This window comes from Salvelinus fontinalis, chromosome 41 (genome assembly GCF_029448725.1).
Source record: "Salvelinus fontinalis isolate EN_2023a chromosome 41, ASM2944872v1, whole genome shotgun sequence".
NCBI lineage: Eukaryota > Metazoa > Chordata > Actinopteri > Salmoniformes > Salmonidae > Salvelinus > Salvelinus fontinalis.
In genome coordinates, this window is record NC_074705.1 from 5,000,329 (window position 1) to 5,014,713 (window position 14,385).

At 46.9% G+C, this 14,385-nt stretch overlaps 2 protein-coding genes across 6 annotated transcripts in view; both read left to right on the forward strand.

Moving 5' to 3' along the window:
* The first annotated feature begins 416 nt into the window (after positions 1 to 416).
* On the forward strand, positions 417 to 11,747 carry LOC129840354 (indian hedgehog B protein-like). Its single transcript, XM_055908165.1, has 3 exons — positions 417 to 1,468; positions 7,773 to 8,034; positions 10,305 to 11,747. Exons 1-3 carry the CDS (start codon positions 1,169 to 1,171, stop codon positions 11,024 to 11,026), a joined length of 1,284 nt encoding a protein of 427 aa, XP_055764140.1. The 5' UTR covers positions 417 to 1,168; the 3' UTR covers positions 11,027 to 11,747.
* Positions 11,748 to 12,300: 553 nt separating this feature from the next.
* Positions 12,301 to 14,385, forward strand: part of bin1b (bridging integrator 1b) — a 53,454-nt gene continuing 51,369 nt past the window's right edge. For 2 of the 5 annotated variants that reach the window (XM_055908330.1, XM_055908332.1), the window contains exon 1: positions 12,301 to 12,766. In XM_055908330.1, coding sequence (XP_055764305.1) covers positions 12,674 to 12,766 — 93 coding nt within the window. In that variant the 5' untranslated portion in view covers positions 12,301 to 12,673. The remainder of the gene's footprint in view (positions 12,767 to 14,385) is intronic. The other 3 variants (XM_055908331.1, XM_055908333.1, XM_055908334.1) reach the window with 3 other exon arrangements.

Here is a 14,385-nt window from a genome sequence, read left to right on the forward strand (position 1 = left end):
ACAGAGCCCTGACCTCAACCCCATCGAACACCTTTGGGATGAATTGGAACGCTGACTGCGAGCCAGGTCTAATCCCCTAACATCAGTGCCAGGCGTCACTAATGCTCGTGGCTGAATGGAAGCAAATCCCCGCAGCAATGTTCCAGCATCTAGTAGAAAGCCCTCCCAGAAGAGTAGAGGCTGTTTTAGCAGCAAAGGGGTGACCACAGTGGGGGTACAGGAGTCGTTGACGGGTTTTGGATGTTCTGACTGTCGCCCTTGGTAAAATCGGACATACATGCGGCAATTACCGCGCTTCTTACTGAGGGCGATTCAATTCTGTTCGCATTAACACTTCTGGGGGGGGGGGGAGGAGCGCGCGCGTGTCTTTCACCAGGTTATGAGTTCAAGATAATCACACGGGTCCAAAGGACAGTATCGGTGTGTGCGCGAGTCTAGACGGTTGTAGGCTGGTGTTTGTCTAGCACAGTGGCGTTGAGCAGAAAGAGCCGAGCATGTGAGTAATAAAGTGAAATGTCTCGGCCGGGCTGACCAGATGGGAGGAGAGGTAGGCTGGGACGGGACAGAGGGCAGGACTGGCAGGGCGCGGTCTCCTCCACGGCATCTGATCTTTCGGAACTCTTCCATTTCCAGTTGAGCTGAGAGTCTTGCACCACAGGCCACGCATTGAGAGCCAAGCCGAGTGGCAGGAAAACCGCTGCGGGGACACCCTTTGACCGCTACCCAAAAAGCCCAGTCAGTCTGCGCACCGGGGCCTGTCTGACTGAGGGAAGTTTCTCACAGCTAGGGAACAGCTTTGAACCCGTCTGCCAAGATAAACGATTTTTCCCTATTTATGCGCGTGTCTCCGCTTGGACTGGGAGACGAGACGTTCACCGTGAGAGGAGCAGCTGAACGCACCGGTACTTTATTATAGGGGATCTTACCTGGGGTTTTAAAAGACACCGCGCGGTACAACATCTCCAGTAGCGCAGCGTCTTTTTGCGCGCCGGGATATGGCGAGTTTTGGGGACTTGGTGATTAATTTGTAACTGTCCTGTCCTCCTCCCCCTCTTGTACCCTGTGAAAAGAGATAAGCAGCGACCAGGGGGAGGAGGTGTTTTAAATTGATCAGTGACATTTTTTCTGTCACCTCCTTTTGGGGTGTCCGTTGGTGTGGGAGAGTGGAATGCTACTCCCCAGGCTCGTGGTGTGCCTCGCCGGGTGCGCAGTGATTCTCTCGCAGGTCAGCGAGGGCTGCGGGCCAGGAAGGGGATATGGCAAGAGGAGGTCACCGAGGAAGCTTGCGCCACTTGCCTACAAGCAGTTCAGCCCTAACGTAGCCGAGAAGACACTAGGTGCGAGTGGTCGATATGAGGGGAAAATAACACGGAACTCGGAGCGCTTCAAAGAGCTGACCCCGAACTATAACCCTGACGTCATCTTTAAAGATGAAGAGAACACAGGTGCAGACCGGATGATGACACAGGTAAGACTAGCCTATACCCTGGATAGACTAGATTCGTAAAGCCCTACTGTGATATGTTTCATTGGCCATGTCAAACGCATATCTGCACTTGGGACACTTGTATGTGGGATTGGGTAGCTGCCTAAAGCCTACCTATTGTACTTTGCTCAGCCTTTAAACCCGTGGACCTGTCTTATCGATGCGGTGTTATTGACTTTGGTTTCCTGGCCAGGAGCAGTGCACAGCACTGATTACAGAGTGCGTATTTGCACAACGTGCTTGAGTCACGCAATCCAAAGAGCGTATTGTTGGCAACATGATAGATATGGAGGGTGACTCAGAATGTTATTGGGATATGGAGAGGTTTGCCAGTCTGTCCCTCATCAGGTCACCAGCAGGACATCAGTAAAAGTTGGACTGGCGGCTCCAATAACTGGTCTGATGGTTGGTTCCAACATTTTTCGTCCAGAGCTGAAATAGCATCACATGAGATATTTGGAGTTCATTGAAATTGGGGCTGCCGCATGCGTAAAGCTGAGCAGCTGCAACAAACCCTATAACGCAACCCCTTCTATAAAATTACGGAATAGTGGACGCATGTAATTAAAACACTATGTCCTCTGTTTTTACATAATTTTGGGGGAAAAACACCCAATCGGCCTACTTGGTCAGAGCCTGACTCGGTGCATATGCAAATGTTTACAGTTCGTTTAAGCCTGACTGGCCAGAGTTAACGGTCGCCTTTTGGACTGTCGGACTTTTTACGACCGCTCATTGATGTGGTTCCGAGAGTGGAATTTATTTGACTTCAATTCCCTAGGAATAAAGTATTTATATCTGCCTCTTGTGACCACGGGCTTCCTCTGAAAGGCGAGCATTTATGTCCCCCACGTGGAAATAGAGTGCCCGATCTCACTCGGTTTTTAGCTGTCACCTCGCTCCAAGCGCACACAAACACACAGGGCTGCGCGTTTAACTTGACCTGCGCACAATTTATGTGCTCCGAGCGCGACCGCCGCCGCCTGCCACAGAAGACAACCTCCTGTTTGTTTTTCACCATTTTGTGTTATTTTTCTGTTTGTTTTTGAAGCACACATGTGCAAAAATAGTACACTTCACATGCATTCAAGCCTTAATTATACACATTTTTTCGCCTCTTATTTTTAAATCAGCGGTGGTGACTTGCCTGCCCGCGAGTGGCACTGGAGCGCTCATACAGACGTGACTGTTCAGCGGCTGAAGCCATAGGTGTGCACACTGCACAGGCACGTGTTGTCAACTCGACATCGAATGTTTGTGTAGCTCGTGGTCAGTGCGAAACCGCGCCTACAGAAACCCCGTCGATCTGTACCTTGAAAGTAAAACCAACAAAATTAATCGACTGATTTATGGACTCGAGTTCGTGTCTGCGACCGCAGAGAAAAAATAGATGTTAAAATCCACACCACTCTGTGAAAAGGCATCTATTGCGACTCTGCAATGAGCTATTCTTATCCCGGTGAACCTGAGAGGACCGACATGGAAAAATAAGTTGGAACACCATACATAGATTTTGAAATACAACATTGGCCAAACTAATAGCCTAAGCCTATCCAAATGCAACACGTAAAAGACGCATAGTGTCAAAATATTATTGTAACCTATAGGGGCCACTACCAATCTAGCCCGAGTTTAGCTGTGCAGTTGGCCGAGATTGTTGTGCCTCTGTCTATGTCTCCTCTTAATAGAAATCATGCGGTAGAAAACATACACTGAGTGTCCAAAACATGATGAACACCTGCTGCTTCCTTGACAGACTGACCAGGTGAATCCAGGCCAAAGCTATGATCACTAATTGATGTCACTTGTTAAATCCACTTCAATCAGTGTTGATGAGGGGAGGAGACAGGTTAAATAACGAGTTTTAAGCCTTGAGACATGGATTGTGTATGTGTGAAATTCAGAAGGTGAATGGGCAAGACAAAAGATTTACATACCAAAACTGCAAAGCTCTACAGCTTCCAGTGTGTATCAAGAGTGGTCCACCAGCCAACTTGACACAACTGAAGGAAGCATTGGAGTCAACATCATTTTACATTTTTTTACATTTTAGTCATTTAGCAGACGCTCTTATCCAGAGCGACTTACAGTAGAGTGCATACATTTTTATTACATTTTACATACTGAGACAAGGATATCCCTACCGGCCAAACCCTCCCTAACCCGGACGACGCTATGCCAATTGTGCGTCGCCCCACGGACCTCCCGGTTGCGGCCGGCTGCGACAGAGCCTGGGCGCGAACCCAGAGACTCTGGTGGCGCAGCTAGCACTGCGATGCAGTGCCCTAGACCACTGCGCCACCCGGGAGGCCCCAGCGTCCCTGCTTCAGTCCGTTCGACACCTTGTTGAGTCCATGCCCGATAAATTGAGGCTGTTCTGAGGGCGAAACTCAATATTAGGAAGGTGTTTCTAATGTTTTATACACTCAGTGTGGTATGTATGTATGTGTATACCCTGGTGCACAACTGAGCAAGAGGACAAGTACATTAGAGTGTCTAGTTTGAGAAACAGACACCTCACAAGTCCTCAACTGGCAGCTTCATTAAATAGTACCTGCAAAACACCAGTCTCAACGTCAACAGTGAAGAGGCGACTCCGGGATGCTGGCCTTCTAGGCAGCGTTGCAAAGAAAAAGCCCAATCTCAGACTGGCCAATAAAAATAAAAGATTAAGATGGGCAAAAGAACACAGACAATGGACAGAGGAACTCTGCCTAGAAGGCCAGCATCCCGGAGTCGCTTCTTCACTGTTGATGTTGAGACTGGTGTTTTGTGGGTACTATTTAATGAAGCTGCCAGTTGAGGACATGTGAGGCGTCTGTTTCTCAAACTAGACACTGTAATGTACTTGTCCTCTTGCTCAGTTGTGCACCGGGGCCTCCCACTCTTTCTATTCTGGTTAGAGACAGTTTGCAATGTTCTGTGAAGGGAGTAGTACACAGCGTTGTACGAGATGTTCAGTGTCTTGGCAATTTCTCGCATGGAATAGCCTTAATTTCTCAGAACAAGAATAGACGGATGGGTTTCAGAAGAAAGTTCTTTGTTTTTGGCCATTTTGAGCCTGTTATCGAACCTACAAATGCTGATGCTCCAGATACTCAACTAGTCTAAAGAAGGCCAGTTATTTTGCTTCTTTAATCAGGACAACAATTTTCAGCTGTGCTAACATAATTGCAAAAGGGTTTTCTAATGATCAATTAGCCTTTTAAAATGATAAACTTGGATTAGCTAACACAAAGTGCCATTGGAACACAGAAGTGATGGTTGCTGATAATGGGCCTCTGTATGCCTATGTAGATATTCCATTAAAAATCAGCCATTTCCAGCTACAATACTCATTTACAACATTAACAATGTCTACACTGTATTTCTGATCAGTTTGATGTTATTTTAATGGACAAAAAATTAGCTTTTCTTTCAAAAACAAGGACATTTCTATGTGACCCCAAACTTTTGAACGGTAGTGTATACAGTGCATTCGGAAAGTATTCAGACCCCGGTGACTTTTTCCACATTTTGTTACATTACAGCCTTATTCTAAAATTGATCAAACAGTTTTTTCCTCATTAATCTACACACAATACCACATAATGACAAAGCAAATTTATAAAAATAAACAGAAATATCACATTTTCATAAGTATTCAGACCCTTTACTCAGTGCTTTGTTGAAGCACCTTTGGCAGCGATTACAGCCTTGAGTCTTCTTGGGTATGACACTACAAGCTTGGCACACCTGTATTTGTGGAGTTTCTCCCATTCTTCTCTGCAGATCCTCTCAAGCTCTGTTAGGTTAGATGGGGAGCGTCGCTGCACAGCTATTTTCAGGTCTCCCGGGAGATGTTACAACGAGTTCATGCCCGGGCTCTGGCTGGGCCACTCAAGGACATTCAGAGACTTGTCCCGAAGACACCCTTGCGTTGTCTTGGCTGTGTGCTTAGGGTCGTTGTCCTGTTGGAAGGGGAACCTTCACCCCAGTCTGAGGTCCTGGGCACGCTGGAGCAGGTTTTCATCAAGGATCTCTCTGTACTTTGCTCTGTTCATCTTTCCCTCAATCCTGACTAGTCTCCCAGTCCCTGCCGCTGAAAAACATCCCCACAGCATGATGCTGCTATCAGCATGCTTCACCGTAGGGATGGTGCCAGGTTTCTCCCAGACAATGCGCTTGGGTTCAATCTTGGTTTCATCAGACCAGAGAATCTTGTTTCTCATGGTCTGAAAGTCTTTAGGTGTCTTTTGGCAAACTAAGCGGGCTGAGGAGTTGCTTCCATCTTGCCACTCTACCATAAAGGCCTGATTGGTGGAGTGCTGCAGAGATGGTTGTCCTTATGGAAGATTCTCCCATCTCCACATAGGAACTCTGGAGCTCTGTCAGAATGACCATCGGGTTCTTGGTCACCTCCCTGACCAAGCCCCTTCTCCCCCGATTGCTCAGTTTGCCTGGGCGGCCAGCTCAAGGAAGAGTCTTGGTGGTTCCAAAATTCTTCAATTTAAGAATGATGGAGGCCACTGTGTTCTTTTGGACCTTCAACGCTGCAGAAATATTTTCGTACCCTTCACCAGATCTGTGCCTCAACACAATCCTGTCTCGGAGCACTACGGAGAATTCCTTCGAACTCATAGCTTGGCTTTTGCTCTGTCATGCACTGTCAACTGTGGGACCTTATATAGACAGGTGTGTGTCTTTCCAAATCATGTCCAATCAATTGAATTTACCACAGGGGGACTCCAATCAAGTTGTAGAAACATCTCAAGGATGATCAATGGAAAACGGATACACCTGAGCTCAACTCATAGCAAAGAGAGTGAATACTTATGTCAATTAGGTATTTCTGTTTTATAGGGTATTGTCTGTAGATCAATGAGGGAAAAAAATGTCAAATCCATTTTAGAATAAGGCTGTAACGTAACAAAATGTGGATAAAGTCAAGGGGCTGAATACCTTCCAAATTCGCTGTGTACATATAGGTGTTCCTAATGTTTTGTACACTCAGTTTATATGTGTGTATATATATATAATACACCTACCAGACATGTACACTGTATGTGTTCTGAACAGAAATGTACACAGGGTGAAACAGGAAGTGCCTGTGTATATCACCGGCTTAGGGAAACTTGTGACCTAACCCACCCTTTCAGTCTGCACAAGCTATATGTCACACTGTCTACATGGCCCTCAAATTGTAATCTGGACCTCCAAGCCAGTTCTGATGCTTTTTTCTCCATTCTTCCCCTCTAATCAGGGAATGATTTAGACCTGGGACACCAGGTGAGTGCAATTTATTATCAGGTAGAAGAGAGAACCAGCAGTAGTCCGGACCTCGTATAGGATGAGATTTTAATACCCCTGCTGTGTGTTTTCACAGTTATCACAATAAAGTAGTGTCATGTATCCTATTGTGAATGAGATGGTGACAAAAATAATGAGAAATTAAGCTTTAGGTGATCTGAGGGCAAGTGTGTGTGTGTGTGTGTGTGTGTGTGTGTGTGTGTGGTGTGCTTGGTGTGTGTGTGCTTGGCGTGTGTGTGACTAGGGAACGTCCAACACCCTCAGGGTCCTCAATAGGACCTCTCACCCTCTATTTGCTCACCCTCACCAGACCCAAGTTTGGGGAGAGCTGCATTGGCGGGCTGTTCATACCCACGTCTCCCTCTATCCTCCTGTCCAATACCCTCTAACTTCACACCACCCCTCTACCCCAATACCTCACCCCAACCTACCACTCCACCCTATCCCACCTACTATTCACCCTTTCTCCGGTCCCTAACTTAGACTCTCAGCCTCCTCTCTCGCCACAGAGAGCAAACACCCAGGCTGATGAGACTGTAGGGGGGCATTGTCTGCTGGCCAGATGCAGGGGGGGGGGGGGGGGGTGCTTCGGTGGTGGGGTGGCTGGTTTGTTGAACAGCCCCAGGCTTCTACATTGGTTGGATGGGGTGGATACCTGATGGATAGCTATAGGACCAGGGTTCTTTCTCAATAGGCTGTCCTCGAATGCTTGTGTCTGGACTTTTTGATCTTCTCCTCCAATGCCTTTTGAGCAGGAGGTGAGAAAAGAAGACATGAGGAATCAAGGAAAGACCATTGAGAAAGAGCTATGGACTACATTGAGATGGATGTGTAATCATTCTTTCAGACATTTTAAGTCCATGAACTGTCATAAATGCACTTTGGATTATACACTGACGCATGTAGTATCACCCCACATCTCTAACACCCCTGTCTCTCTTGCCTCCCTCCCCTCCCTCCCTCCCATGACCCTTAACCCTTTACCCTCCCCGGGCAGCGCTGCAAGGACAAGCTGAACTCTCTGGCCATCTCGGTGATGAACCTGTGGCCGGGGGTGCGCCTCCGGGTCACAGAGGGCTGGGACGAGGACGGCCACCATTCTGAGGAGTCGCTCCACTACGAGGGAAGGGCGGTCGACATCACGACATCTGACCGCGACCGCAACAAGTACGCCATGTTGGCTCGACTGGCAGTTGAGGCCGGCTTCGACTGGGTCTACTACGAGTCCAAGGCCCACGTGCACTGCAGCGTGAAGTCGGGTGAGAGACGGAGAGAGAGGGGCAGGAAGGAGGGGAGGGAAAGAGGGCTGAAGGGGAGAGCGAAAGGGAGATTGAACAAGCATCAGAGAGAGACCGGAGGAAGGAGAGAGGAGGATGTAGCAGTAACTCACTGTGCATGGACGTCTGTTTCACCTAACTGCCACTAATGAGAAACAACCTCTCACTCTTTCTCGGTACGTGATACTAGTGAAAATATGGATAGTGAATGATTTGATACACAGTGAATGATTTGAGAGGGTTTTTGACTGCCTTCACCTTAACTGGACACACATTGGACACTTAGCAGAGGAGGGACAGCATCACCTCTACATTCCTTACTAAACATAACATTGGACAATTAGCAGAGGAGGGACAGCATCACCTCTACATTCCTTACTAAACATAACATTGGACACTTAGCAGAGGAGGGACAGCATCACCTCTACATTCCTTACTAAACATAACACTGAACCACTTGAAGACGCCCTTCAACAGTGGCCACCTCGTCACTATGGATCAAATCAAAACGGACGCCTGCTTTTTTTTGGGGGGGGGGGGGGGGGGGGGCACAGCTAGAGGGACATACAGCTGCTTTGGGTGACTGACTGACTTCTCAGCTTCTTCCCTTCTAACCCTCTTCACCGCAACTGTCTCTTGACCCATCTATGACCTGGCCTGTCCATTGATGCTTAAAGCTTACATTTAGATTAGTAGAGTGACTCACCATTAAGGGAGAGGTAGCTACTGCAACTTTGTGGTCACTCACTCACTCACAACCCCCCTTTTGCTAGAAATGATTCCCTTATGTTACTGGCATGCTATGCTGTGGCAATATGTTGGTACGCAGGGTTGCTTCAGTTTACTTTGTGTCTCTCTTCTGCTTCTTCTTCCTCCCATTAATGTAGCCTCATTGATAAAGCCACAGACGTTAGTAGTGTAGCTAAGCGATGTCCCTTGTTCCGGACTGATTTGGTTGTCAGGGGAACGGTATAGAACACAGAATAGAGCAAAACAGAGCAGAGACAGATCAAACTGTCTTCTCTTGTACTACGTGGTGGCTGAAATGATCTTTTCCCTCTGTCCTCTCTTTATTTATTTTCCCTCTGTCCTCTCTTTATTTATTTTTCCTCTGTTCCTTCTGTCTTTCCTACCCAGATCGGGTTGCGAGTCACCAGTCCTTGACTTGATCAGAAGACGGCACCGGGCGCCATTTTTTTTATTTTTTCAACTGAAACCTCAAACTGTGAAAAAGAAAAACCACTCAAGAAAGACATCTCTTCGTAGACCAAGAAGTCTCATCTGCTGCTACAAGTGACATCATAATACCAAGGCTTCCTTGAAATGCCATTCTAACACTTACTGAGGGGCGGGGCGATAGGTAGCCTAGTGGTTAGAGCATTGGACTAGTAACCGAAAGGTTGCAAGATCGAATCCCTGAGCTGACAAGGTAAAAATCTGTGGTTCTGCCCCTGAACAAGGCTGTTCCTAGGCCGTCATTGAAAATAAGTATTTGTTCTTAACTGACTTGCCTAGTTAAATAAAGGTAAAATAAAACTACGGGGGGGACCCAAAAACTGACACCAATACAAAGAGCTCACAAGGGAGCGCTACCCAACCAGACCCCTACTAAATTCAGGACTGGAAAGATGAACAAAGAAGAAGAAGAATGATTTACCAAGAAGGTGCCCCTAGATGCTGATCTTGGGTCAGTTTTGTATTTTCCCCACTAATGGAGCTTATGACTGGGGGAACGGAAGCTGATCCTAGACCTGTGCCTAGAGGAAACTTCACCCCTGAACAACCAAGTACATGGCATGTTACACCATACATTGGAGATGATGTGGAGTTTGAGGTTATGTTGGTGCAGTGGGCGGAGTCTCGGTCCACAGATGATTAACCTCCACTTCCTGTTTCTCCGATCACTTGGCTGGACCTGGCCTTGGTCCTACCTTGCCCAAATATTTGTGTAGATAGACTTGAGACAGTCCCAACGTACCACATCAAGTTCAGCACCTTAAAACACAAATGAACACAGACTTACACACACACAAACTGAGGGATGGAAGCACACACACACACACACACACACAAACAGATGCTTTAATCTTTCAGCCAGCTTTTGTTCTTTTCTGTGGAGTAGACAGAAATAAAGACGCTAATATTTATTTAAAGGGTGGAATATATTTGCTATGCGTAGACTTACTGTGTACCTACCCACCTCACAGAATGCATTGTTTCACAACCTCTCTCTCTCTCTCTCTCTCTCTCAGAGCACTCCGTTGCCGCTAAATCAGGGGGGTGTTTTCCGGGAGGGGCGTGGGTGACCCTAGAGGACGGGGGTCAAAGGTTGATCCAGGACCTGCAGCCGGGTGAGCGAGTCCTCGCCTCTTCAGGGAGCGACGGCAGCGGAGAGCTCGTTTACAGCGAGGTCCTCACCTTCCTGGACCGCGACCCCGCAACCTGGAAGGAATTCTACACCATTGGGACAGAAGGCGGGGTTAGCCTGTCACTCACCGCTGCCCACCTGCTGTTCGTATCCAAGGGAAACTGCTCTGAAGGGGCGGAGCCAACTCCTGGTAGTATGAGGACGGTATACGCCAGCGACGCGCGGCCGGGACAGTGTGTGCTAACCACAGTGTCTGGGGAGGGGGTTGGAAAGGGGGAGGAGGGGAGAAAAGGTGTGGGGCATCTCTCGCGCATCTCCCGGGTGAGTGTGCAGGAGGACAAGGGCGTGTTTGCGCCCCTCACCCGCCATGGGACGCTATCGGTGAACGGCATTGTGGCATCGTGCTACGCGGTGGTGGACGGGCATGACCTCGCCCACTGGGCCTTCGCCCCGCTCCGCCTGCTGCACCGTTGGACTGGCTCCGCTGGCGGACATTTTGGAGACACCGGGGTTCACTGGTACTCCCAGTTACTGTACTGGATAGGTAGTCTGCTGCTGGACTCTGGACACTTCCATCCCTGGGGACTGGCTGACCCAGGGAGGTGAGACTGAGGGCAAAGAGGAAGTAACTGGGGAAGAGGAAGTAATGTAACTGGCTTGGTTGGGAGATATACAGACCAGATGACCCACTGGACTGATGCCCCATTGGACCTGACGATAAAAGGGCGGGGCTTACCTTGTTCTCAAGTCTAGCACACTGATGCAGAGGGCGGACTCTTAGGAAAAGGGTGGGGCTTGACGACTGACCACGCCTATTTCATTGGAGAGAGGAGATTGAGCCATGAATGAATCTGGACAGACAGACAATATGTGTTCGCTCACACCATAATATACAAATCATTGTGACCCCTGAGGAAAAAATACAAATGGGTGTGTCCTCTTCACACAGATGGGGCAGGTGGACCTTGTCGTGTCTGTGCGTGAGACCATAGTTTCTAAAGGGGAGAGAGTTTGTTTTATTTAACATTGAGAAGTGTGTCATTGAAATCAAGCTACCATTATGAAGAAAATCTAAAGCATTTTCTTTATTAAATCTTTTTTGATTGCTTCATAGTAAGATGTCCGTAGCGTGACACAACTGGTGTCGCAGCTTGGCAACTGAAGGAAAGTATAGGCTTCATCAATAGAACATATCTAGAGGTATGATATTTTAAGGCAACATTTACTGTATTTTATTAAAGCGATGTCTGAAATATTTATGATTTTAATATTATGTATAATGAGATATTTAAAGATTTATTTTTGAAATTAAATATTATGGAAATGCTCCTGGTTTTGTTACCTATTAGAAATCGCAACATTGTAACTATCTTTGCTGTAGATATGGACCCAAGCAACAACTTTAAAGACTGAAGCCATAAAAGTTATATCAAGGCTTCAGAAAGCATTTAAGATGGTTGTTTCTTAAGTCTTGGCACAGCTTTCTCTTACTGCCATCTACTGGTAGACAATAATACGGTACGAGGGTGATAGAGAATTCCACGTGATAATACGCTTCTATGATCTCAATTTAACTACACTGCATCGGCGAATCCCATTCAAACCAAGATGCAGAATACAAATATGTTAACGATTACATTTTGTGGCCACAATGACATGTAACAAAATGTAGCCTACAGATGGCCTACTTTCTCTCAGATTATATAACTGTTTTAAATCATAGATGGTAGACTGTTAAAAATACTTCATATGATTCAATGAAATGATAAAGTAGAAGTCTATTCCCAGCAGCAACTCCCACACACCAGTTGCATCCATAACAGTTGGCGAGTCGGCTAATAAGTGTTGACTACTATGCCTTTAAGAGGATGGACGAGCAGAGGGGAAATTTAATCGCTCCATAACGGGCCAAAGGCTCATCAATTGACTGACGAGCAAGAAGGACGATTTTCGGATCTTTGCTGCATCAATTCGCTTCTTGCAGCGTCAGTTGCCAAAAAGTTACTTTTTTCTTTGTTTTTACACGTGGGACTATGTTGTTAAACTAACTGAGTTGATTAGATCACGTGTTGCACCTTTAAGAAACAGTCATCGGGATTACAATTACGCGCTGCCCACACCGTTATCGAGGGCTTTTACGCAGTACCGAGTCCTGGGGAGTCCCTCGCATCCGCTTCTGTCCTTTTCTTTCCGCACACCAGTTTACATCGCATAGTTGTTTATTGGGGATTCGGAGCAGTAAAGAACGGTAAAATGGCTGAGGAGCAGGGAAAAACGGGGAAAGGGATCAACACTGGGAAACTGGCCACCAACATGCAGAAAAGACTTAGCAGGGCGCAAGAAAAGGTAAGCAGGTAGACAGACGTGAACTGTTACCCACTTTCACACTACGTTTTTCTCTCAATTGAAACCGCACAGAGTGCATTCAACTGGGTACTGTGGCTGTCCAGTTCTACACCCAGCTTTCCATCTAAATGTCAAGCCCGCTCCGCTATTTCTATTTGCGTTCTCGGCCTCATTTGTGAATCCAACCCGTTCGTTTTGACAGGCAGCAGGGGGTTGGGTTATTGCAGGAAGAGCCGAATGCGCTGACAAATTAAATTGCAGCCACACGCATGCTTATTTTTCTAACCGGTTGTCTTTGTTCCAAAGAACTACTTTCTTACAATGCATGTGTTACATTGTACACTGTTACAGTATGATGATACAATGTAAACTAGCCTATCTAGTGCTCGCAGCGAAGTGTAGGGTATTGCTAAAATTGCTGTTTTATTTGACCAGTTTAAAAAAAAAACTTGTCTAGTCCTGGAAATGTCGTCACTGAGTGAACTTTGAAATTGTGAGCACGATTATTAATTATGAGTAATTACATGATAGTGTCAGAATAACATTTAACGAGACTTTCTGCTTTCTAAAGCTGAACTTCTCCCAAGTGAAGCAGGCAGGAAATGTTGTCTAGTCGGGTGACTCTTTGCCTAAACCCTTGGGCATTAACGACCATAACACCAGACTCTGGCATACAACAGGAAGCTCAGTCAACTGCAAGGGGGGAAATAAACCATGGAGCAGACAGACCTAGCCTCGTCTTCTCTTCAGCTCTAGTTTACCACAGTGGGACACCTCGGTTTCCGTTGGAGTACAGGCTTGTCTACAAATCCACATGGTCACTTCCTGTCATGTCCTCATTATAGGAATGGTAATCCCACTCCTGTCTGTTTGGCTTGGAATGACAATCTATGGATAGATGCTTGGCCCCTAGGATGGGGAAGGGAGTGGAAAAAGACTGGCTGAGTGTGACTTGGCTTTCTTCAGTGTTCGTTTGTCCGTCTGATAATGTGTATACACACAGTACATACGTGTGTTTGAGAGAGTGCTTGCCAACTCTCCTGGTTTGACCTTTGACCTGGAGTCTTCTGGCATTAACGTTCATCCCCAAGTCAGCAGTAGAGCTATTTCAGGAGATTGAAATCGATAACTTGAAACGTAAACAAAAAAGTAAAAGGAGTTTTATTATAGGGAATGAGTTCTCCCGGAATGAGCTCGGTCTGAGTTGACGCTTCTGAAGAGGGGCAGCAACGTTTGAATCACTTCCTTGTCACCCTCACCTGAAACACTTGAATATGTTTCTGTCCCCACCCTCATTAACCATCTCACTCCTCAACATCATAGCCACTATTCTTGTGTTACCATACTTTCAAGTCTCATCCATCGCTCAGCTATTAGAGAAAGACAGAAATGTATTTCCCCCCTCTGTCTTACCCCTTCACCCTGCCACCAGCTGTCTTCTCTGACCAGTAACTCTGTCTGCATGGCTGGTGGTCACATTTAGATTCCACTTTGTAGTTTTTGGCTAACCCCTCCCTAGTGACTGAGCTAAAGTTTCACCAGTGGACGGAGCGGAGAAATCTAGAGGACGCTGTCACTGGGTGCCCATCGTGGTTGTCATAGTGATGTCATGCCAGCCT